Below are 25,537 nucleotides of genomic sequence, written 5' to 3' on the forward strand. Positions count from 1 at the left end.
ATGGTCTAAGTATTGTTATTCCAATTTAAAAGAGAAGGTTGGGGACAGTGACTCACACCTGGACTTACAGCACTTTGGGAGGCCGAGGCAGGAAGATTGCTTGAGGCCAGAAGTTGGATACCAGCCTGGGCAGCATAAGGAGATCCCCTTCTCTACTCCCCCACTCCTGCCAAAAAAAATTAGCCAGGCAGTGTGGCACGTGCCTGTAGTCCCAGCTACTCAGGAGGCTGAGGCAGGAGGATCGCTTGAGCCCAGGAGTTCGAGATCGCAATGAGCTATGATCATTCCACTGTACTGCAACCTGCGTAACAGAGACCCTGTCGCTAAAAAAATAAATAAATAGACCTGAGTTGGAATATCGGCTCTGGAGACCTTAGTGTAACCATATGCAAGTGTTTACTCAGCTGTTAAATGGGACTAAAGGCATTTTCTTCTCAAGACTATACATAGCACACCACTAAACCGTCTAGATATCGTATTCCCCATCCATCGCCCCGCCCAGTGGACCAGGGATGAAGCGGGGATGCGCCAGGGCATCCAGGTTTGTCACCAGGGGGCGTACGAGGCCCTCAGTTCGGCGGGCGGCGGGACGGGGGCCGGCCTGCGCGCGCATGCGCCGTGATAAAAGGCCGGTACCTCGGGCAAGATGGCTACCAAGAGTATCGCTTCCCGCCTCCGGGGCTCCCGGCGTTTTCTGAGTGGCTTCGTGGCCGGGGCTGTAGTGGGCGCTGCGGGAGCTGGGCTCACGGCCCTGCAGTTCTTCCGGAGTCAGGGCGCTGAGGGAGCGTTGACAGGGAAGCAGCCGGATGGTAAGTCTGTGGGCCCGTCCTCCCTTCCCTGGCCCAGGTTTCAGGCTCCGACTTCTACCTGGAATGTGAATGGCAGTGCTTGACGGACAGCCTTCACCGTTTGCTGGGCCCCGAACCCGGCCCTTGGTTTCTGACCTTTTTTCTCCCGGCTCGGCCTCCTTTCCCCACCTCGCGTCTGGCCGGCTTCCCTCATGTCCTTCCTTACCCCGGGCATCTTAGTTTTCTTCACAGAGCCACCCCCGCCAGACTTTCTTCCCCCAAATTACTCATCGCGATATCTATGTTTTAATAAAAGTCTGTGTCCTCCACTAAGATTGTTAGCTCCGTAAGACTTGAGACTATGTCTGTTTTGGTCTCCATCATCTAACCAGCACAGTACCTGGTACATAATTGGCATTCAGTAAGTATGAATGAAGGAATAAATTAATACATAGTTTTAGTAGATTAGTTAACTGCCCTTCTTTCGTCATTGTTCAGTTGAAGAATACCTGCTATCTCTCCAAAGTGTATAAAAACTCATGTTGCAATGAGTACCTTACATTTGACCAAAAAAAAAAAAAAAAAAATTAAGACGTGCTCATTTCTTACACTTTGTGGATGTGCCAATTTAACTTGCTCCTTTGGATACTTGGCATCTAGCAAGAGAACTACCCCCTTGGTGGGTTGAGGATTTGAGAAGGCATCAGGGGAGGATTATCTCGAAACCGACTCACTATTGATTGTGTGCTTGGTTTCTCCCACTCGGAAAAACAGTACCAGTTTTTCTGTCATCTTGCAACAGCACACATATCAGTGCTTCAGAGATGATTTGGAAATTTGATGTGAAAGACTAATAAGATCAAGTCTTTATTCAAAAGTTAACGCTGTAGCTGCAGTTTATTCATTCATTATAGGCAAATCCGTACTTTGTCTACTATTTTCTTCATCTCATAATTGCAAAAATGAGATTTTCTCGTTGATTAGACTTTTGAGCCAGTCCTTTGTAAATCACACCGCTCTCCTTTTCCTTATAATCTTTCGTTCTTAAGAGCCACTAATTGTGTGTTTGTGTTTTTGTTTTGTTTTGTTTTGTTTTCATTTTTAGGATCTGCGGAAAAGGCTGTCTTGGAACAATTTGGATTCCCTTTAACTGGAACAGAGACAAGGTGTTACACTAATCACGCTTTGTCTTATGATCAGGCAAAGCGGGTGCCTAGATGGGTTCTTGAACATATTTCCAAAAGCAAGATAATGGGTAGGTGGTTGGACAAAAAAATTGAAGTGACAGTATTTATGAAAGATGTCTCCAAATGTAAAACAGAGATGATTATTAATATTCTCAACCTTTTTCATATCATAGCACATGTAGAAAATTATATTTATATAGCTTACTGGTTAAATCAACCCTGCCTGGCAGCCAGTAAGCCAGACCCTTTCCAGCTGTTTCAGGGCGGAAAATATCCATATCTTGACACACTAGTTGGGAGGCTCTGTCATAAATATTACAGCAATGAGCACCATTCAGTTTTACCTTAACAAATATTTATCTGTCTGGCACTGTGATAACACTTGGGGACCTATGTGTGACCTGAGTAGAGGATCTCTACCCCCATGACACTTTGAGTTGGGAGAGTAGGTTGACCTATCAAACAAATAATTATGAATGTATAATTATAATAATTTTTCCAAAGGAAGTGATTGCAAGTTAGTGTAGTATAATTAAGGAACAGTAAAAAGTTTGATGAGAGGCTGGGCATGGTGGCTCACACCTGTAATCCCAGTACTTTGGGAGGCTGAGGCGTTTGAGCTCAGGAGTTTGAGATGAGCCTGGCTAACATGGCAAAACCCCGTTTGTACAAAAAATACAAAAATTAGCTGGGCGTGGTGGTGCACCTCTGTGGTCCCAGCTACTTGGGGGACTGAGATGGGAGGATCTCTTGAGCCCAGGAGGTGGGGATTGCAGTGAGCCAAGAGTGCAGCACCACACTCCAGCCTAGGCAACAGAGGGAGACCGTGTCTCCGAAAAAAAAAAAAGTGTGATGAGAGATTATAACAGGAGAACCTGATTTTGATTAGTAAGGCTTCTCTGAAAAAGTGGACTGAAGAGTGAATGGAAATTACGTAGGCAGGGAGTTGAATGTGCCATGGGATGTGGAGAAGAGCATTCTAGAAAGAAAGGAACACTTGCATCTTTGGAGGCCCCTAATATGGAGAGGGGTTTTGTTCTTTTAGGGAACTGAAAGAGTGCCAGTAGGTGAATGAAGGAGAAGGTGATGTGAAATGAGGATGGAGAAATAGGCAGGTGTGTCACTTTATTCACATGTCCTTATGTCTTGATAGGGTCCTGTAGAATTACCAGATCTTGATAATTAATGTCAAATTGGCTTCTAGGTAGATTCTTCAAGTTTACACTCCTACCATCATTGTTTGTTCTCTCTCTCAACCCTCACCCATGGTCAGCATTACTCAGCTTTACCAATTTAATGCTGATTTTACTCGTGTTTATTGATTATTAGTGAGAGTTAACATGTTGTGAATTAGTCTTTTTTGGTAAGTTATTCTTTACCCATTTCAGTTGGGGCATTCTCTTTTGAATTTATTTTTAGAAGTTCTTTTATTTATTAAGGAGATTACCTTTTGTCACAGTTGTTTTGTTCCCTTTTGTTATTTGCTTTTTAATTTGCTATGTGTTCCACATATTCTCCTTTGCTTTAAAATGTGTGCTATGGCTGTGCATATTAAAATGGTGATATTAAAGTAAGTGTGTGCCATTCTAGAGTGCATAGCAACCAGCAGAATAACAGGAGGCTTGGAATGTACTTGCTGTTAGAGAGAAACTGATGTAAGTGAAAACTTTATCCAGCATATAAGAAAACCTGGGCATTTTATATTGTATAATAAATCTTGTGAGCTGTGTACTTTTGAGGCAATAAAATAGAGCCAATTAATGTTTGAAAATAGGGAGCAATGTACCTGTGTTTTACTTGATTTTAATGTAAAAGGACTTCTATTTTCAGTAATGATGGACTGAGTTATTCAGATGGAATCTTCCTGCTGAAAACCAAAAATGTTAGTATATAAAAAGTGTATATACATATTTATATTTTTTTACTTTTTTTTTTGAGATGGGGTTTTGCTATGTTGCCTAGGCTAGTCTTCAATTTCTGGGTTCAAGTGACCCTCCTGTCTCACCCTCCTGAGTAGCTGGGATTACAGGTATGTGCCACTATGCCCAACTAAAAGCGTATCTTTTAAAAAATCACTTACGAAAAATGAAGAGCCAGCAGCATAGTGGAGAATTGCCAGGCTAGTGTTTATGGGAGAAAGCCAGAATCCAAAGAGGTAAGCGCAGTCTTGGCAAACCGAAACCACATTTGCCTTTGAATTCACAGCATTATGGGGTGAGGAGGATTGAAGGAAAGACCTAAGGCTCACCCAAGGTAGGTTGTCCTGTAGGTCCTGCAGTGTAGGAGACCCTTCCTGTGTTACCTTGGAACTCCAAAGGGCTACATCCTCAGGCAAGAGTGAACTAGAACTAACTTCCCTGCCCACTCTTGGGGACTACATGGAAGGTTGTCTTGGCATTGAACAGAGAAAGGTCAAAAGAAAGATAAAAGCTTTGTTCCAGAGAAGGTAAGGTCAAAAACTGGCTATCATGCAGACTTATAGCCCAAATTTGTGCATCGAGAGGAGATCAGGGAACCTTAATCCCTGAGCATGGTTTAATATGGTTCTCCACTGGTAATGTTGCTAGACACCTTACAGCAGTAAATTTACATCTTTTCTCAAGGAAGATATCTTTTTAGGCCTTTGGAAATTCCTACAAGTTGCTTCTATGTGACAGTGAGCACCAGCCAAAAATAACTAGCTGTAGAAGGAAGTGATTCCAATGGTAATGACACTTAGAAATTTACTAATGATAATTTTCCTGTATTCTTTATAAAGTGATTCTAAAAAGTTTACGTATATGACACTTTACTGTGAACTTTGGGATCTGATACTAAGTTTTTCTTGGCTGGATGAAATCACCTTGGAATCAGTGACTTCACTGTTCTCCATTTTACACTTCTTTGAATAACAGTCTTGAGTATGTTTCATTTGTTGTCATAACTTTTGTAGTTTAAGAAGGTCTCACCTCACGATAGTGCAGTAGGTAGTGTTAGGATTTGCTAATGTTCTCTGTGACAAACCATTCTGGAGGTGTCAGAAAATAAATAAAATCTGAGATTTCTTCTTTCCTATGTGGTACTAAGATACTCTGTTTTAGAAACTTCTGGGTGGAGCTCATAACTTAAATGTTTATTTTGTCATGGTTCAAGAGGCAGTAAGCAAGATATCAGAGACACTCCTCTCCCCAAGGCTGTGCCTGCCTAGAACAAATTGTTTCGTGTCTATATATATCCATTATTTTAGTACACATAAACTGGTCAAATACAGTCATACAAAATACAATACATGGGTGTCTTTTTTAAAAAACAAGCATTTGTTTAGTAGCCAAGCTTTTTATATAGTTTAGCGTTTTGATTGTTGATTGTTTTTACTTAAATACTATTCAGAGGAGTTTTTCTTAAACTGGAAAGGCCAGAGTCAAAATTGTAGGAGATAGCTACACTGTATGAAAAGCATTCTTTCCTAGACTAGTACTTTCTAAATTCAGATGAAGTATCTGAACTATCCCAGGAACTTGAGACATGCATGCAGTCCCTAATATTAATTGCTTGAAGAGATACCAGCCAGTAGCAGCCAGCTTGCCTTGCTTAGAGAATCTTGAGGGATATTTGTCTACTGATAATATACCCATTTTGTGTGTTTTTCTTCAGGTGATGCAGACAGAAAGCATTGTAAATTTAAGCCTGATCCCAATATCCCTCCAACCTTCAGTGCCTTCAATGAAGATTATGTTGGAAGTGGGTGGTCACGAGGACACATGGCTCCAGCAGGAAATAACAAATTTTCAAGTGTAGGCATACTTTGGGGGAGGGATGGAAATATGGGGCTGATGTTATACATACAACAGGAATTAGAGATTAAAAACCTAGGAGCTAAACCTTAAAACTTGAGAATTTCCATACTCTTATTTTTCTTCCTGACTTTATTTCTCTTCTTTCAATCACATGCTGAGACATTTTTAAACAGGTTGAATGAGGAAAACTAAGTGGTATATGAAGGGAACTGGAAAGCCACTGGGAGCTGAAGCTACTCACTTTTTTTTTTTTTTTTTTTTTGAGACGGAGTCTCACTCACTCGGTTGCCCAGGTCAGAACACAGTGGCTTGATCTCGGTGCACTGCAACCTTTGCCTCCCAGGTTCAAGCAATTTTTGTGCCTCATCCTCCTGAGTAGCTGGGATTACAGGTGTGCATCACTATGCTCAGCTAATTTTTGTTTGTTTGTTTGTTTATTTTTTGAGATGGAGTCTTTCTCTCTCTTGCCCAGGCTGGAGTGCAATGGCACGATCTCAGCTCACTGCAAACTCTGCCTCCCGGGTTCAAGTGATTCTTCTGCCTCAGCCTCCCAAGTAGCTGGGATTACAGGTGCCTGCCACCACACCCAGCTAATTTTTGTATTTTTAGTAGAGATGGGGGGTTTTGCCACGTTGGCCAGGCTGGTCTCAAACTCCTGACCTCAGGTGATCCACCCACCTCGGCCTCCCAAAGTGCTGGGATTACAGGCGTGAGCCACTGTGCTCGGCTACTCACTTATTTTTAATTAGTTAATTAGAGACAGAGTCTCGCTTTGATGCCCAGGCTGAAGTACAGTGGTGGAATCATAGCTCAATGTAGTCTTGAACTCCTAGGCTTATATGGTTCTCTTTCCTCAGCTTCTCGAGTAACTAGGACTACAGTCATGTGCCACCATGCATGGCTAATTTATTTTGAAAAATGCTTTTAATTTGCAGAAAATTTGTAGAAATTCATAGAAAAGGTGAAAAAATAATACAAACATATTGATACATTTACGTATACATATGTAAATTCTGCAACCATTGACAAAGTTGCAGACATAATGTTTTATTTCTAAATAGATTGCTCAGGAGTATGCATCATCTAAGAATAAGGATGTTTGTATATATGAATATAATATATATAAATACAAGTATATCAAGAAGTGTATATTAATACATTTTTATATATTTGTGCAGTAATATCTAAAATACAATGTATAGTCAGCTTTCCCACATGGTCCTAATTATGTCCTTTATAGCTTTTTTGATTCAGTATTCAATCATGAATCATGCATTATATTTAGTTATATCATATTTCTTTAGTCTTCTTTAATCTAGAATGCTTTTCCTGCCAAAAAGTGGAGGAGTGTCTTTCATGATATTGACATTTGTTATGTGAACTATTGGTGATTATGTCATTAAGATAGTAATTCTCTACCTTGGACACTCATTATAATCACCTGGAGAAGTTTTCACAATCCTGATGCCCAGATCTGAACCTCATACTTATAAAATTGGAATATCTCAGGGATGAGACCCAGGCATAAATGTCAATATTTTTAAAGCTTCCAAGATTTTTCCAGTGTGCACCCAAGATTGAGAGTGACTGCTTGAAGAGAAGGTACTTGTAGCATTGGCAGTTAGTATAGATCAGTGAAGAAATTACAGTGAGGTAGAGCCTTGGGTATTTGGGTCAGAAATGTGAAGTGAATGAACACATAGTGGCCAGATATTCAGAAGAACAAGGACGTTTTCTCTGCCACTTTTGAACTAGTGTGTTTGTACTGTACTAAAATAACTTTTGTGAAAATTGATCTCTGTTGAGAAACTCTGCCAGAGGCTTAAAACCAGAATTTGCCCTTAAGCTTTGTGTTGGAAATATTTAGTTCTTAGAATTCACGTTATAGGTTTGGATTTTATCATCGATAAGCATAGCTAACTACTTACTTTGTAGTCCTCATTTTGAATAATTATTATAAGAGCTTTCTGTCCTGGAATAATTATGGCTTTCATTTATTGAAACAAGTAGTCAATAATTGCCTCGCACTAATGTATAAATAGGAAACTTTTTGTGTGTCTTTTTAATAAAATGTATTTTAAAGAGGAAACATTTCAGTGCAAGTTACTATGTTTCTTTCTTTACAGAAAGCCATGGCTGAAACCTTTTACCTTTCTAACATTGTGCCTCAGGATTTTGATAATAATTCTGGATATTGGAACAGGTGAGGGATGAGAGTTTTAAAAACATGATTCTGTGGAAGATAAATGAAGTGACAGGACAATGTACTAATGTGCCTATTAGCTGTTTCTGTCTTTATTTTTCAAAAGCTAAGCCTCTGAAGGTAAGTACTTTGGGCCAGTTTTCTCTGCTGTATTTTGGGAGTTCAATCTTCTACAGAAGATCAGACTTCAAAACATAGCCTGCTTTTTTGATCATGTTTGCCACTATTCAAAAGTCAAGTTCCAAAAGAAATGACTCAAAATAATAATCTTAGTAATTGAGGCAGCATCTTTTTTGAGTATGTTCAGTGAACACTATTATTTTCTCTTGTATTCCAATATTTCTTAGCTTTTTTAAAAAAACAGTTTTGTATTTCAAGAGCTCCTGAGCTTTAGGCCAGGGTCTGTGGTTCATGTTTATAGTCTCAGCATTTTGAGAGGCCGAGGCAGGAGGATTGCTTGAGCAGGAGTTGAGACTGACCTGGAACGTACTGAAGCCTTGTCTCTACTAAAAAATTTAAAAAATGAACCAAGTGTGTTGGTCCATGCCTGTAATCCCAGCTACTCAGGAGACTGAGGTGGAACAATCACTTGAGCCCAGGAGGTTGAGGCTATAGTGAGTGGTAATTGTGCCTCTGCACTCCAGCCTAGACAACAGAGCAAGACCCTATCTCAAAAAAAAAAAAAAGTTCCTGAACTTGAAAAAAAATTGGGGCATAGTTTAATATAACTATTAACCAGTTTTTTGTTGTTGTTGTTTTTTTCCCCCGAGGCAAAGTCTCACATTGTTGCCCGGGCTGGTGTGCAATGGCACGATCTCAGTTCGCTATAACCTCCGCTTCCCGGGTTCAAGCGATTCTCCTGCCTCAGCCTGCCGAGTAGCTGGGATTACAGGCACACACCACCACACCCGGCTAATTTTTGTATTTTTAGCAGACATGGGGTTTCACTATGTTGGCCAGGCTAGTCTCGAACTGCTGACCTCGTGATTTGCCCACCTTGGCCTTCCAAAGTGCTGCGATTACAGGCATGAGCCACCACGCCTGACCACTATTAACCAGTTTTTGATAGAACCTAACTATAAAATAATCTGGGCCTTCTACATTTTTCTGACACTGTCAGGTGGTTTCTTTATGCATCTAAAACTAACAGTTTGAGGTTCTTTCAGGCTGTTGTGTTTTTCCCCATATAGTACTTTGTGGTTTAAAATAATGAAGAGAGCACCCTGCACCAACGAGAGACTTCGGCAGTTATCAGTCATGGCGACATTTGTTTCATCTACATACCATCACTTTGACACACTCAGATTATTTTTAGCAGATTACAGATATTTTATCCATAAATGTTTTGTTATATATATTTAGAATATAAGGATTCTTTTAAAATATAACCACAGTATTATTAATGCCCTTAAAGAATTTAACAATAATTCTTTATTACCAATTTTATAGTCAGTTCAAATTTTCTTGGTTGTCTTTGATTTTTTGTTGTTGTTGGTTGGTTTGAATCAGGATTCAAACCAGATAGACACAAAAATTTGGTTGATATATCTCTTTAGTTCCTATTAATCTGTAAGTTTCCCTTTCTTTCCTCCCCCCCCATTCAAATTATCTGTTGAAGATCTAGGATGTTTGTCCTAGAATTTCCTTTCCATATTCTGGATTTGCTGATTGCATACCTGTGGAAGCATTTAACATTTTCTTTTCCCAAGAGATAAATTTCTGGGAGGAAAACTTTACCTTGTAATTGGGCATATATATATTCTTTTAAAAATAATTTAAAAAAAATTTTTTAAGGCCAGTCAAGTGAAGCAGTGGGAGTAGAGAAGGAACAAGGAAGTATATAACCGGTTGTGAACAATTAGTTGTAAACCACTGCACTTATACCAGCCTATAAAAATAATTGGATTTTACTTTTTGGATAAGAAACTGAGGAATGAGGAAATGCATTGTTATCTCTCATTTAGAAATCTCTTCCAACTGGGCCGGGCGCAGTGGCTCATGCCTGTAATGCCAGCACTTTGGGAAGCCGAGGTGGGCAGATCGCCTGAGGTCAGGAGTTAGAGACCAGTTTAGGCAACGTGGCGAAACCATGTGTCTACTAAAAATAAAAAAAAATTAGCCAGGTGTGATGGCACACACTTAAAATCCTGGCTACTCAGGAGGCTGAGGCAGGAGAATCGCTTAAACCCAGGAGACGGAGGTTGCAGTGAGCTGAGCCTTAGTGACAGAGTGAGTGAGACTCCGTCTCAAAAAAAAAAAAAAATCTTCCAACTGCAGTGTAAGAAAGTACATATTAAAACTACTTGCCATTTGGGCGCCTGTAATCCCAGCTACTCGGGAGATTGAGGCAGGAGAATCACTTGGACCCGGGAGGTTGAGGTTGCAGTGAGCTGAGATTGGACCATTGCACTCCAGCCTGAGCGGCAGAGTGAGACTCCATCTCAAAAAAAGAAAAAAGAAAAAAAATACTTGCCATTTTTATCTGGTAAATTGACAAAAACAGTTTTTAAATGATAAATCCCAGCATTATAAAGATTGTTGTGAAACTACTGTTGTATTTTGGAGCTTATAGAGTAAATTGATATAGCCCTATTAAAAAATGTTAGTTTTACATATGATGACGAGTTAAAATAAATACATTCAGTAATTCTGGTCCTTGAAATTTATCTGAAGGAATTGATACAGTGTTGCATTATTTAAGAAATGTTAACATAAGCCCAACCGTCCTGCAAGAGGAATGGTTAAATAAAGTATATCATCTTGTTGGAATGATATATAATTCTTGAAAGCTGGTTGGGAATTATGGCATAAAAAAAGTTTTAAGTTCATGAAATTTGAATTCCAGAATGTACTCTGAGTGCACATGAAGAAAAATGTAGACAGTTTTGTCAGTATATGTGATTTTTAAGGTTTTTCTGCGCAGTAAGCAAACTGGGAAAATAATTGTTTGTATGCTTATAATGTTTTGTGCTATGTTCTTGTTAATTTCTCAAATGCAGTTTTTCTTGGTATCTTTCGTAGGGATTGATATGATTTGCTGCTGTCTTACACGTATATATGTGAGAATATCATACTTTTTTTGATTTGTTTTTCAGAATAGAAATGTACTGTCGAGAACTGACAGAAAGGTTTGAAGATGTTTGGGTGGTATCTGGGCCTTTGACGTTACCTCAGACTAGAAGCGATGGAAAAAAAGTAGTTAGTTACCAGGTAAGGATGTTTAACAGTCAGGTTTATGTTATCTGTATGATATTATAATCTCACTTTGCATTCTGCTTTTTATTTTTATCATTTAAAAAATTTTGCATTCTACTTTTTAATTTCACTTATTCAACAATATTTATTGAACACCTATTAGGAGTGATAGGCATAGAGCATATAGTGATGAATAAAAGCAACTATTGACTTCAAGGAACTCACAGTTTAGAGTGGAAGACAGATGTTAACAATTACATTAAAGTGTGACATGCTGTAATAGAGATAAACACGGTGTGGTCTTGTGAAAGGACTGATGGGCTCTACTCATATGGGTCCGGAATGCTTAAAAGAGGAAGTGATATTGAGCTATACCTTGACAGTTAAGAGTCAGGAGTGGACCCTGAGGATTCCAGAGGATGGAGCAGGATGAGCACAGGACATTTGTGGTCAACATCAGGGTTTTGGGATTTATATATCATTCATAAAGTTTGGAGCTTATGGTGCAAAACAGTGTGGGTGGCTCAAGGGGGATGAAGAGTTCTGTAACAACTGGTGGATGGGTGAGATAATACACGACTTTCTATTCTATGATGAAGACTTGGTTTTTAATTTTTAGGCACTAAGAAGTCATAGATTTAAGCCTGGGATAAATGTGATATTTGGGTTTTATAAAAAATATTCTGGCAGCAGCATGTAAAGAGATAGGTGGGAAAAGGGAGCATTTAAAGGAGAGATTGGAGGCAAGGAGATGAGTTAAGACATACAAGCCGTTGGAGTGAGGAATAATAGAGGAACACAGGAAGGAGTAACCATGAGTAAATAACTTGTTTGAGTAAGGAAGAGGGAGAAGTTCCAGATAACAACCAGATTGCAGGCCAGGTGCAGTGGCTCACCTGTAATCCCAGCACGTTGGGAGGCTGAGGCGGGCAGATCACGAGGTCAGGAGTTCGAGACCAGCCTTGCCAATATGGTGAAACCCTATCTCTACAAAAACTACAAAAATTAGCTGGGTGTGGTGGCACGTGCCTGTAGTCCCAGCTACTTGGGAGTCTGAGGCAGAAGAATCGCTTGAACCCAGGAGGCGGAGGTTGCAGTGAGCCGAGATCGCGCCGCTGCACTCCAGCCTGGGCGACAGAGCAAGACTGTCTCAAAAAAAATAAAAATAAAAATAAAATAAAAACCAGATTACAGTGTTACAGTGAGTTGAATAAATGGGAAGAAAAGCTTTTCTTCTAGAAGCTTCTTTTTTTAAATATGCAAAATACGTGAGCACTTTTAAGACTGAAAGAGAGATTAAAGATAGGAGAGTGTAATTAGTGGTGTGAGAGCTTCAGACATCTAATGTTGCTGGGAAATTCTTAGCTAGCCTTCCATATTGGTAGTTTACAAAGTGGTATACCTGAAGAGGAGTAAGCCAAGGAAGTGCTCAGACAAATGGTGGGTGGGAATATGTCAGAAGGACATGTGAATCAGCTTGAAGGAGCTCCCATTTACCGTATCTGGTGCTATTGAATATCAAAATTAAATGGATTATAAACCTATTGAATTAAATAAGAATCCATAATAAATATGTAAATATATAGGGTGTAAAGAAAAGCTTCGGCTTACCACAGAATGTCAATTAATAAATTTGCAAGAATGAAAGAGTTATACAAATCATTTTGCACACATCACCATAATTGATTCAGGCAAGAATCATCACTAGCTAAAACTAGTGAGTGAATGTTTTGTGAGGAATACAGTATTTACATAGTCTGAAAGTATCTCCTCATAAATTATTTATTAATCACAAAGTAAAAAGTAACTTTACAGTGAAGAAACATCCCCGTACCCAAGTGATCAAGTTTAGTATTGCTAGTGATGGGACTTAGTGATACGCTGTACTTCCTAGTGTGATGCACTGAGCAGGATAAAATATCAGGCATACCCCAATTGAGGGACATTCTGTGAAACAGCTGACTTCTACTTTACAAAAGTGTTGGTGTCATAAAAGACAAAGGCTGAGAAACTATCTGTTCTAGATTAATGGATTAAAGAGTCATGCAAACAAAATACAGAGTATGATCTTAGATTAGGTCCTAGACCAGAAAAAAGTTGCTAAAAAGGATGTTATTGGGAGAATTGGCAACATTCAAGGTCTGTAAATTAGATAATTGTGTATTTTCAGTATTAAATTTCCTGATTTTTAAAATTGTTCTGTGATTAACTAAATATCTTTGCTCTTAGGAAGTTATATTCTGAAGTGTTTAGAAGTAAAAGGGTGTGTCTGTGACTTTTAAAAAGCTTGGGGAAAATAGAGTGATAAAGCAAATAGAACAAAAGGTTAACAATTGGTAAATCTGATCGAAGGATATAAAGGAAGGAGTTCTTTGTGCTGTTCTTACAAATCCTAAGCTTTGAATTAATTCAGAATTTAAAAATTATATATTAAATATTATATAGATATTTAAATAAAATATTAAAAGATATATTAAAATAGTTTATCGGTGAAATGATACTCAAGCATGTTCAAGCTAGCCTTGAAGAGTTTCAAAAGACCTCTCACGTCTCCCCACCCTGTTTAGTGTCATAATGATCAGTCGTGTGAGGTCAGTGAAGATCAGCTTCCTGAAGAGTATACTTTGAGTAATAGTCTTGTTTCTTGTTTTTATTTTAAAGGCTTGCTGGTCTTAGGTATTCTCTTTCAGATTCTGGGCTTCTTAGCTCATATCGTTAGTTTTGCATATGTCTGTTAATTTATAGGACCTATCCATGCTCACACTGGCAAATCTTTAATTCGGTAAATCATCAGTGCAGCAAATCTTCAAGTACCTGTCATGTGGGAGGAAGGTATACAGAACTGTAAATGGCATGCCCCAAACTTATATTCTTGATTACTTTCTTCCTCTCCTGTATTTCACATCCTGGCAGTCATCTCTCACTCTTAATTACTTTGAACCAATAACTTTTATTAATTCTCTTTTTTTAAAATAACTTTTACTTAGACATACTGAAGCTCTGAACACCTGCAGTATTGCAGAGGCCTCTAATGAGTTTCTCTGCTTCCAGTTGCATTGGCTACCAGTCTATCTGGAGTACAGAAACCGTGACAGAGAAAGTATACGTAGTTACTTTCCTAATCCTCAGAACCATAGAAAAGAATAACGTTAAAAGAAGAGAAAAGGGAACTTCATTTATACTGAAATTGGGGAATGTTCACAGTCCGGTATCAAGGAATTTTTCAAATAATATCTGCAAGATAAAGTGAAATTTGGACCAAATTATAAAGGATGTTAATTTGACATGTCTCCTCTTATCAAAGCATGGGACAGGGTACTAGAATTGGTAAGGAAATTCAGACCTACCGGTAGCAGACCACAGAAGAAATTTCTGGTGTTTAACTTGGAGTTTATCCCTTTACCTTGCAATAGTAGGAAAGGCAGGGTGGTTATAGTTATATATTTCATGTCAGATCTGGCCTTGTATCTTTGCTTTGATACTTGCTTGCATGTGGTCCTGGGAAAATGACCTAACTTCTGTAAAGTTCAGTTTTATCTGTGATATTTGGATAGTAGTAGTGTTTACCTCACTGAGTTGCTAGTATCATTGTTAGCTTGGTAGTTAGCACATAGGAAATGTTCAGTAAATATTAGCTACTATTACTCCCTTGGAGGCTAACGTAAGAATGAAGACCAGTGTTTTTTGTATTCTTTGGTGCATGTACTCATAAACCTATGATTTCTAAGATTCTTTTTTATTTCTCCTTTCTTATCCACAGAAGCCCAAAGCTCAGGTGCCTCTTTATTAATTTTAAAGCACAATCTTTGTAGTCTTCTAAGTAGAGATAATGCTTTTGAGTTTGTGAGTTCATGTTATGTTAGGACTTGTGAAATTAGATACTTTATATTAAACATGGTTTAGTCTTGATGCTTTTTTTTCGCTCATGGCATTAAAGTCATAATTGGCAAACTATCTTTCCTTGAATTTAAACTTTAAAAATTTTTTAAATTATGCAATTATATGTGCATAATGGTAAAAGTGCTAAATGTTAAAACATGATTGTGGAAGTATATGACATTGTAATGAAATTTAAACAGTACAAAGCAGGATGAAAAGGTAAAGTCTCACTTATACTCCTTATCCCACTGTCCAGTTTTTATTTGTTCTGGTGCTTATTTCTATATCTCAGAATAATGAGCACTAAAATATATTTTTAACTTGTGACTTGTCACTTATTAACAGTTAATTTATCTCCATAAAATTATGAAATTTATTAAGTTTACTTCTTGCACTGCACCATACTCTGCTAGTCATATATACTTAGTTCTTCTGTTGGTAAACTTTGCATCATATACTTTACATAATATACTTAAACCTTTAATCTTGATCTATCATTTATACTGGTCAAGGTTTGTAGCATTTACATTTATGTTTGCTAATGATAATGTAGTCTGAGTTTTGCCTATAGCAGGGTTTGTAAACTGAGGCCTCTTATGGCAAGTCCAGCCCGTAGAGGTATTTTATTTGGCTCATGTTATATATATACATATATATATATGTTTTTTTAAGTTTGTCGTAGAGATAGGGTCTTCCTCTGTGTCCTAGGCTGGAGTGCAGTGACACGATTGTAGCTCACTATAACCTTTATCTTCTGGGCTTAAGAGATCCTCCCACCTCAGCCTACCAAGTAGCTACGACTACAGGCATGCACCACCACACCCAGCTAATTTTTAAGTTTTTGTGTTGTAGAGATGGGGGTCTCACTGTGTTGCCCCAGCTGGCCTTAAACTCCTGGCCTCAAGTAATCCTCCCACCTCCACCCCTCAAAGGGCTGGAATTAAAGGCGTGAGCCACCAACCTGACTATATGTTATTTTTTAATTAGTTGATAATGTTTAATAATTGGGAGATTTCACATAAATCCAGATTTTAGCCTCTCTTAAATCAGATGACTCCATAACAATTGGCATATACTCCCATAGGCAACCAGTTTACTAGACAAGAGTATCAACCTTTCCTTAGATTGAACACACATCTTCAATTCACCGTAGTCTTTACCTGCCCCATTTTACTCATTTACATTTCCTGTCTAGCCCTTGTTGGTCTTTGAGTTTGTAATCCAAGATCTATTGGAAAATATTTAACCAACATTTATATTATTATAAGTGTGTAAGTAGTATGTTTGGACCTATAAGGAAGTAGATGTAATTCTACATCATTAAATCTGTGCCACTTGAGAGGAGAAGTATTACCACAAACAACGGAAAAACTGAGAAGTGGAAGGTAAGGGTGGCAGTGTATTATAATTGCTCTTTTTAAAAATGGAATATGTTTTTACTTTCTAATTCAGATAATTTAGGTCATTTAAGCATATCATCATATGATTTTTTAAAAAGGTAAGTTAGTTTTTTCTTGAAGATATATTCTTGGAGCCCTCTGACTTTCTGTTTTAATTTGAATTACTTGTTTCCTCCCTCCATCCCTTTCTCCTTCATTCCCTTCTTTCCTTCCTTTTATTCAACAGAGACTTAACTAAGCTTTTACTAGGTACCTGGTGCTGTTCTGAGTGCTTCTGATACAGCAGTAAACAAGGCAGAAAGGAGTACCCTCATGGAGCATGCATTATAGTGGAGGAGATATATAGTAAGTAAAATGCCACGTAGAAAAATAAAGCACGGTAAAGGATTGTATTAGGGTGGGAAAGAAAGACAAGGGGAAGTGAGATAGGACAGAAGCCTAAGTGAAGTGAGGGAGCAAGCCATATGAAGTTTTTCAGCTAGAGAAGGTGCAGATACACGGATGAAACTGAGGTTGGCACATTCAAGTGCTCTGCTCAGTGTGACTAGAGCAGCGTAAGCACGAGGAGGAGAAGAAAGTAAATTATAGAGGGGGGCGATGGCAAGAAATGTGGATTGTATTAAGTGAGATGGGACATTTACAGTGTTTTGATCAGGTTAGTAGCATAATCTGGTTTACATTTTTAAAGCACACACTGGCTTCTTGTGAAGAACAGAAGAAAGTGTGGAAACTGGAAGGCCAGTTAAGAGACTAATGAAATTGTCTACATGAGAAATAATAACTTGAGTAGGATGGTGATGTTAGAAATGGTGAGAAGTGGTCTGATTTAGGATGTGCTTGGAAGTGATCAGCACACCAATGATGTTGAAAGCTATGATGAGATTATATAAGTGAGTATAGACAGGAGAGAACAATCGATTGAATTCTGAACCCTGGAGCACTTGGACATTTAGAGGTCAAGAAGAGGAAGATCCAGCAAAAGAGTCAGAGCAGCAGCCTTTAAGGTAGGAGAAAAACTAGGGGAGAGTGATGTTCCAGAAGCCAAGTGAAGAAAGCATTTCAAGGAGGCAATGATCAGTTGAGAACTGATCATTTGCAATCCCAGTAAGCTTTTTTAGTTTTAAGTTATCTATGTATCTGTCCTTCTGTTTCTTATTATACTCCTAGAGTGGGTCCTTAAATTCCTTTTTCCTCTTAAATATTATCTTAAATCCCTCTTTTCCACCCTCCCCCTAACCCCCCACTTTTTTTTTTTTTTAAGACAGAGTTTTACTCTGTCACCCAGGCTGGAGTGCAGTGGTGCGATCTTGGCTCACTGCAGCCTCCAGCTCCCAGGTTTAAGCAATTCTCCTGCCTCAGCCTCCTGAATAACTGGGATTACAGGCACCTGCCACCATGTTTGGCTAATGTTTTGTATTTTTAGTAGAGACGGGGTTTCACCATGTTGACCAGGCTCGTCTTGAACTCCTGACTGCAAGTGATCTGCCCACCTTAGCCTCCCAAAGTGCTGGGATTACAGGCATGAGTCACTGCACCTGGCTACCCTTTTTTATAGATAACTTTTTTTGCTTTGGTGGAGTATATCCTCAAATTTTTTCTGGAAGAGTCAATGGATGATAACCTTTCTGAGTCCTTGCTTGTCTGAAAATGTCCTAAAACTCTGAAGATGGGTTCAGGAATCTTTATGTATGACAAGTTCTCTAGGATAGTTTTATGTATAGCACCATTCTTTTATTTTTATTTTATTTTAATGAGGATGATCCCTTTATTTGACTTGAGGATGGAGAAGAAGAGGATTATGAGGTCACAGGAATGTCTCATGGGGAATTACCCAAAGCTGGTAACACCAGGCACTCTGCCAGGAGGACTCTCTGGAAGGGGCAGCCAGCTCACAGATGCCCTGGATCCCTGGAGGCCAGTCATTAAAAAGTTATGACCATCCCTTTCTTGCCAGTCTGCCAGGGCTCCAAGCGGGGGAAAGTGGAAAATTATCTGGTCCTGGCCCAGGGCCAGCTCCTCAGTGAGAAACTCGAAGAAGTGGGTGCTGTGGCTGCGGTTCTCCTTAGTGGTGTCCATCACGCTGGTGGAGGAGATGAACAGCTGTGCCCAGGGCTCAGTGGACCTACTCAGCACCATGGTCAGGCCTGCCACACCCATCATGTTCACATGCTGCCCTCGTCCTGTGCTCCCTGGCCCGTGCTCCCATCCTTGGGTTTGCCCAGGATGGAGGCCGTGGCACAGAGCCATTTCTCCAGCCCTGCAGGCACTCGGTTGGCAGGCAAGTTCGTGTCTAGCTCTAGGAAGGGCATGAGCCGCAGAGAGAGAGAGACCCATTCTTTTAGAGAGTATTTTTCTATCCTCATGTGAAGGTAAAACAAAGGCCTGCTACTTTTGTGAGTTGCACGATAATTCTGCAGATGAATTTTTTTCAGTCACACACTTTGATTTTGATACCCTTTATTTGCTGGAGTACTACTTAAGGGGTGGCAAAAATATTAATGTCAGCTTTGGCTTTTTCCAGTTTGTTTTATCTTAGCAATGTTATCACATCCATCTTTCATCTTCCATAAGTTCACGGTAGTTCTTAGTCTACTAATGCACTACTCTGTCATTTGTCAGAACTTTTATACCTTTTTACTGCCATTTCATATATTTATATGGAATGTGTATACGGATATCCATATGTGTGTGTGTGTGTGTGTGTGTATAAGTATTTTCCTTTTAATTTGCAGAGGAGAGGACCAAAAACCCATGTTCAGATTGCCTTTTTTAACTGGAAACGCTACTTTAATCTCTATTTATTAGTTTTTTGCAAAGCAGGTTGATTTTTTTTTTGTCTTTGCTTTTAGCAGGTTAATATTTCTTAATGTTTTATTTGGAAATAATTTCAAATTTATAGAAAGATTGTAAGAACAATAAAAAGAACTCCCCTGTATCTTTCACCTAGATTTACTAGTTGTTAACATTTTGCCACATTTGTGCTCCCCTATATAGATAGGCATACACCTGTTTTTATTTTCTGAACCATTTGAGTTAGTTGCAAATATCTTGTTCCTTTCCTCCTAAGCATTCTGTCATGTAACCACAGAATAATTATCAAATTCATGAAAGAACATATGGAAATATTATCTAACATTTAGTCCATATTCAAATTTTACAAATTACCCAATAATATCCTTTATACTTTTTTTTTTTTTCTTTTTCTGATTTGGTATCCAACCAGGATTGAGCGTTGCATTTAATTATGTCTGTAGTCTCCTTTAATCTGAACTAGCTTCTGACTCAGCCTTTTGTCTTGAATGACTTTGATATTTTTGAAGAGTATGGGCCAGTTGTTTTACAGTGTGTCCCTCCTTTGGGTTTGTCTGCTGTTTGCTCATGATTCGTTTTGTTTTTGGCAGAATGTAGCAGCAGTGATCTTGTGTCCTTCTCAGTGCATCGCATCAGGAGGTGCATAATATCAGTTTCTCTGGTTATTGATGATTTTAACTTGACTTGGTTAAGGTGGTGTCTACCAGGTTTCTTCACCATTTCCCCCTTTGGAATTTGTAAGTAATCTGTGGAAATACTTTGAGGTGATGTAAGCATCTTTTTCCTCTTCAGACTTTCACTCAATAGTTTTAGTATCCATTGATATTTCTTGCCTGAATTAGTTATTACTATGATAGTTGCTAAATGTTGACTTTCTAATTCTTACTCCTTCATTTATTAGTTGACATTCCACTGTTAGAGCTTCTCATTATCAGTGTAGACTCACAGATTTATTTTTATTCAAAGAGTTTTAATGTTTACTGTGATTGTTCATTTTGATGCTCAAATTGCCCCAGATTTAGCCAGTGGGAGCTCCTTCAAGTGTCTCCTGTGTCCTTTTGATGCATCCTCATCATTTTTTAGCATTTCCTGCTTTCTGGCATAAGGCTATGTATGTTCCATGTTCATCTTGGCCATCGGCCATTTCTCCAAGGAGCACTGGATCTTTTTGGTGGGGACTGATGTTCAGAAACCAAGATCTGAACAGCGATTCAGATTGATTCTTGAGTGCTCGCTCTGCTGTTTGGTTTGTCAGGTATGTTCACCACATTTGTTTTTAATCTTTTGTGGTAGATGGAGAGAGCCCCAAAGCTCATAGTACATGAATTCTATTGCCTTTAGTGGCTCACCATTGAGAAGGCCTTTCTCCTCTGCTTTCTGTGTTCTTGTATTTCAAAACAGGGATTGACAGACACTGTTCGTTAGGAAAGCAGTTCACTGTGTTTGTGTGTTGTGTATGTATATGTAAAGTTGAATATTGACTCCAGGAATCCATATTTCTGGAGAAGCATATGGTTTTTCAGTTTTCTCAGAAGCATATCAAACTGACGTCTACTTTTATATATTTTTGTGTTTCACTAACAAATATCTCCATAATAATACTGCTTTTGTTAGATTTGGCATTATATTTCAAATCAAACTTTATTTCAGGTAGAATTTTAAACCTAAAAATCTTTGGTGTATCTATTAGATGAAAGCAAAATATAGTTTGTTAGTGAAATAAATTGGAAAAATTGTCTTGAAATTCTTGCCAATTTAAGAATTTAGTGGGGCCAAAATTTTTATATGTATGCATACACTTGTATCTATAAACTTGGGAGAATTTGGTTAAGAAATACAGACGTGTGAGGTCTACCTAGGCAAGGTGAAGAGATGAGAAGAGATAGGATATGTGCTGAGAAAACAGTTAAGTTAGAGCATTCATGTAGGGAAGGAGACAAAAATAAAAGGAAAGTTTGGGGCCTGGTGGCAGAAACTTCAAATGACCAGTTAAAAAGTTCAGGCAAGAATTTCAAGATAATTTTCTAGCAAGCAGGGCCTTTGAAAAGCAGGCAATTAATTGTAAAACAAATATGGATAAAATGATGTCCTTTTATTCTTCTGGGAAAGGGGACACAGCATTGCCCAGTGCTAGAGACTGGTCTGTTTCTCTCAAGCAATGAATAATTTGAATCATGAATTCCCGCTTCCAAGGCAGGGTCTTACAATTACGTACAGCAATTCAGAATGCTTGGAAAGTGTTTTGTTTTCTCAGATCTAGCCATTTAATATTTACTGCTTGCTTACAACTATACTTGGAACCTTATTTTAGGAGGTTGTACCCAATAAAAGGGCTTATTTAGTTTTCTATCCAGGCAATGAAGCATATATGTGTTTTTACTTTGGAGGAAGTAAAGCACATAAACTGGCATTTCTTGAGAGCTAGGTATACCAGCCAGTATGTAAATAGCTTTATACATGCATCTCATTCAATCTTCACTACACCCTTACAAAAAAAGTAGTGACCATTTTCTTTTATAGACAAGGAAATCAAGACTTTAAGGATCGAGTCTGAGGCATATAGCTTATAATTGTCCAAGAGGGTATCCAAACATGAGTCTGTCTGATAATTGCCAGTCATTTACAGTGTTACTCTTTGAAGCACTCAAGTTTATAGTAAATGAATTGCTGTGCTGTTCATATATACAAAAGCTTAAGGTTAGCAGATAATAAAAGATGGTGTGGATGGAGAGAGGAGTTACAAGTGATACTTGCTAGCATGCAAAAATAACAGAAAATGGGCCAAGAGGAGGATTCCTTATAGCCAGGCAGAAATGTCTGTTAGAATATGTAGGAAAGGATCACATCATCATAGAACTTGAGTGAATATGAGCCTAAGGGAAGATTCGTAGCAGTGATTTTATCAGAAGTAGTCATCTGACAGTTCTAATCAGAATCACACCCTTTATTATAGCTGAGGTCATCCCTCTGCTTTCTCTGATGTTCCTGTTTCAAGAAGAGGTTGATTCCAGACAAGTGAAACATACCTGAAGATTCTGGTTTGGACATTATAAATGGTCTGACAAGAAAGTGAGCTTCAGATTTTAGAACTCAGTGATGGTGGTAATGTTAGAAATATTTAACAATCTGTGTTCTTTTATAACAGCAATTTGCAAACTTCCACTATACTAACCCTAAAGGGGAGGAAATTGAAAATGCCCTCAGGAGTCTTGAGCCATCACTTGAAGTGATATGGAAGTAATAATTTTTTTAAGTCTCTTGGTTTATATTTAGGGAAAGCTTTTGTTCATTTCTATATCTATTTCTTTTAATGAAAGTTAAATTATTTTACTGATTGTCTCTCTGCGCTCACCCTAAATCTTCAAGTACCATTGACAGCCTAGAAAGAGGGTGCTTGTTTTACTCTTAGTAGGCTCCTACCCTTTGGCCTGGAACAGGTACCCCAGTGTGAGAAGTACTGTCTTCCAGGGTTTGTGCTGCCACAAGCATCTGCTGAGGCTTTATAGTTAACACAGGGGGCGACCACATTCTTGTTGACTTTACCACACTTTGTGACTCCCTCACTTTTCATGTTCCTTCTCCCCCTCAGGTTCGGATTTGTTTATCAAACTCCCATGGTTTCTTTCTTTGACTTGATTGGCATGACTTTTTAAGGGCTTGGTCTCTTGATCTGTCCCTCTAGTTTTATTTTTGGAGTTTCTTTTTTTGTCTTACCAGGGGACTGTAACCAAATATATCTATCTGATTCTAGCAGGTACATATTTTTTCCTCTTGATGCTGCTTAATATTTTATTGGAGGCACAGTTACAGTATGTATGACCTTACAAATGGCAGGCTTAATGTGGTATTGTTTGTTTTGGGTCTCTTCTGGGGCTGGGTGGTGGTGGCAAATTGTCATTTCTGTCTCTTGGATGGAAGGAAACAAGCTCAGGTCAGCATATAAGAAAACTAGCTTCAGGTTGCAAATGAGTGCCAGCTTATGTATTGTATTTTCTAGTTAACTCCCAGTTGACTTCCAGTTTTTGCTACAGTCTTGAGTAGAGTTCAGTGCTTCATGGGAATTTAACAGCAGCAAGGGTTTCCTTTGCAAGATATTTTTATGCCTAAATCTTACATGAAAAGGGTTGTTTGCTGACTCACTGATTAACTAGACTTGGTTTATGTTAAGCCTTTGAGTCCTTTGTTACGGACATCATTTGTGCCCAAGTTGCTTTCTCCTCCTGAAACCCCAATGCTGACCTGTAACTAGTCTAATCTTGCTTGATTATACGTTCCCCCTGCCCATCCCTCTGTAAAACCATCTTTTGTACCAAATGCTGTTGTATCTTTTGAATGATGTCCATACAAAAATAGCTTTTTACAAGATCTTGTAGATTTTGAAATTTTTTTAACTAACCTGTCATTGTATCTTCATAACCATTCTATGAGAGAGGCATTTATAAAATATAAATAACAATCCACCCATGGGGATGGCTGCTATGTATTTTATAAATGAAGAAACAAGAAATAGGTGGACGTGACTTGCAGCTTAGTGGCAAAGCCAGTTTTGACCAGGTCTCTGGGCTTCCAGTCCACCGAAGCTCTGGTAGTGTTTAGAAACATTTTTGGAAGTCTCCAATTTTTCCAAAAGTAGAAAAAATTTATTATGTAGGTTGAGTTGTCTTTAAAGAAGACAGCTCTAAAATATTTCAAGATTGATTGTTTAAAAAAATTATCTTAAATTCAAGGAAGAAACAGTGGGTTTTTCTGAATATCCTACTAGGACCTGTCCCTATATTAGACAGATTAAAGATGTTTGCTTCCTAAGAACAAAGCAGACTGAATCAGAAAAGAGATCAGTGAGTGGCTAAGTTTTTATTTTTCTCCTTAGTTCTAGGGATAGTATTTTACCCCCTTGAAATATTGTGAGAAGGTCATGGGTAGAAGGATCACACCTGTGGTTCCTAATAGGAATTTCTGTTTCCATGAGGTTTCTCAAAAGTAGAATCGAGGTCCTCTAGCAATCGTAAGAGTTTTTAAACACCTGTAGAAATGGTACATTTGCATAAAGCAAAGCTGTAGAACTTAAAATGTCCAACGTCTTTACTTTTGGCTGGAATTTTACAAGTCTGATTAGAAGCTCTGCGTGGCAGCAATGGGCATGTTAATTATATTTGAAAATTGCCGTTTGTAGACAAGGAGTCCATGAGGAGAGAAAATCAAGTGAATGTTCTTGAACTGTACTGCAGTGATGGGGAATGTCCACGTGGTGGCACCAAGACTTTGTTTAACTGTTGGATTCCTAGCTAGCACCTGGAATACTTGAAGCCCCTTTTACCTTCTCCTTCTTCGCAAACTATGGCTCAGCTGCATCTGTGCCCTGAATTCTGGTCCCCAGCTTCCCCTGAATCCCCTTAGTGCTGTTATTTGGGCTTTGTATTGGCACCTAACCACATTCTACCTGTAGTGAAAGCTGTAAGTCTTGGTTCCCACTCTAGGTGGTAAGTTTCTTGAGTGGAGGCACCAGCTGCATCTACTTGAAAGCATATTCTTTTCTGTATTTCCAGCAATGCCAGGCACAGGACCTCTGAGTTGCATTGTTGAATTAACATCTTTTGGTGATTTGTGAGTTAATTGTGGACTTCCATAGGGTTCTCCCGCAGTATATTTTTTGCTTTGAAGAGTATGTTTATCTTCCCAGGTGCATAAATGAATTTTTGGGGTGAAATGGAGATTTTATGTCTGTAGTTTGTATAGTTTCATAGACTTTACACCACACCCTGACCAACCACTTTGAGTAACTTTGAAGACAGTTGGTTATGGAAATCATTCCCGTGCATGGGTCTTCCCTGAAGCTCTGCAGTTGGTCTTGGCAGTGGGACCTTCATGTGTGACAGACAGCAGATGGTCATGGAGTCCCCAGTCTGTGTGCCATGTAGGTAGGAGCTTGAAAAAAGCCGAAAAGAAACTTCCTTTGTAACTGTCGTGTCTCTGCGTTATTTGGGCTCCCAAGAAGGAATCTTGCTGCAGGCAGAGCTGTCTGATCGGGAAAGAAAACTGACTCTTACCAGGGAAGGGCCCGGGAGGGGCAGTAATACCAATGAGCATATTTTAGTTGGTTTATGTCAGTTATTGGGGACCATTAAGTAAAAAGATGTTGAGTATTTTCTTTTTCAAAAAAGGCTTTTTGTTTTGTTTTGTTTTGTTTTGTTTTGAGATGGAGTTTCACTCTTATTGCCCAGGCTGGAGTGCAATGCTACAGTCGCGGCTCACTGCAACCTCCACCTCCTGGGTTCAAGCGATTCTCTTGCATCAGCCT

General features: G+C 38.8%; 1 protein-coding gene across 1 annotated transcript in view; it reads left to right on the forward strand.

Annotated features, from left to right (window-relative positions):
* Window positions 1-616: 616 nt before the first annotated feature.
* The window catches only part of LOC105480209 (exo/endonuclease G), a 29,016-nt gene continuing 4,095 nt past the window's right edge, over window positions 617-25,537 (forward strand). Inside the window, exons 1-5 of the mRNA XM_011738772.3 lie at window positions 617-809; window positions 1,894-2,043; window positions 5,609-5,748; window positions 7,878-7,954; window positions 11,050-11,164. Of these exons, the coding sequence (XP_011737074.1) occupies window positions 647-809; window positions 1,894-2,043; window positions 5,609-5,748; window positions 7,878-7,954; window positions 11,050-11,164 (645 nt within the window). The 5' untranslated portion in view covers window positions 617-646. The remainder of the gene's footprint in view (window positions 810-1,893; window positions 2,044-5,608; window positions 5,749-7,877; window positions 7,955-11,049; window positions 11,165-25,537) is intronic.

The sequence above is a fragment of the Macaca nemestrina genome, chromosome 2 (genome assembly GCF_043159975.1).
Source record: "Macaca nemestrina isolate mMacNem1 chromosome 2, mMacNem.hap1, whole genome shotgun sequence".
Taxonomy (NCBI): Eukaryota; Metazoa; Chordata; class Mammalia; order Primates; family Cercopithecidae; genus Macaca; species Macaca nemestrina.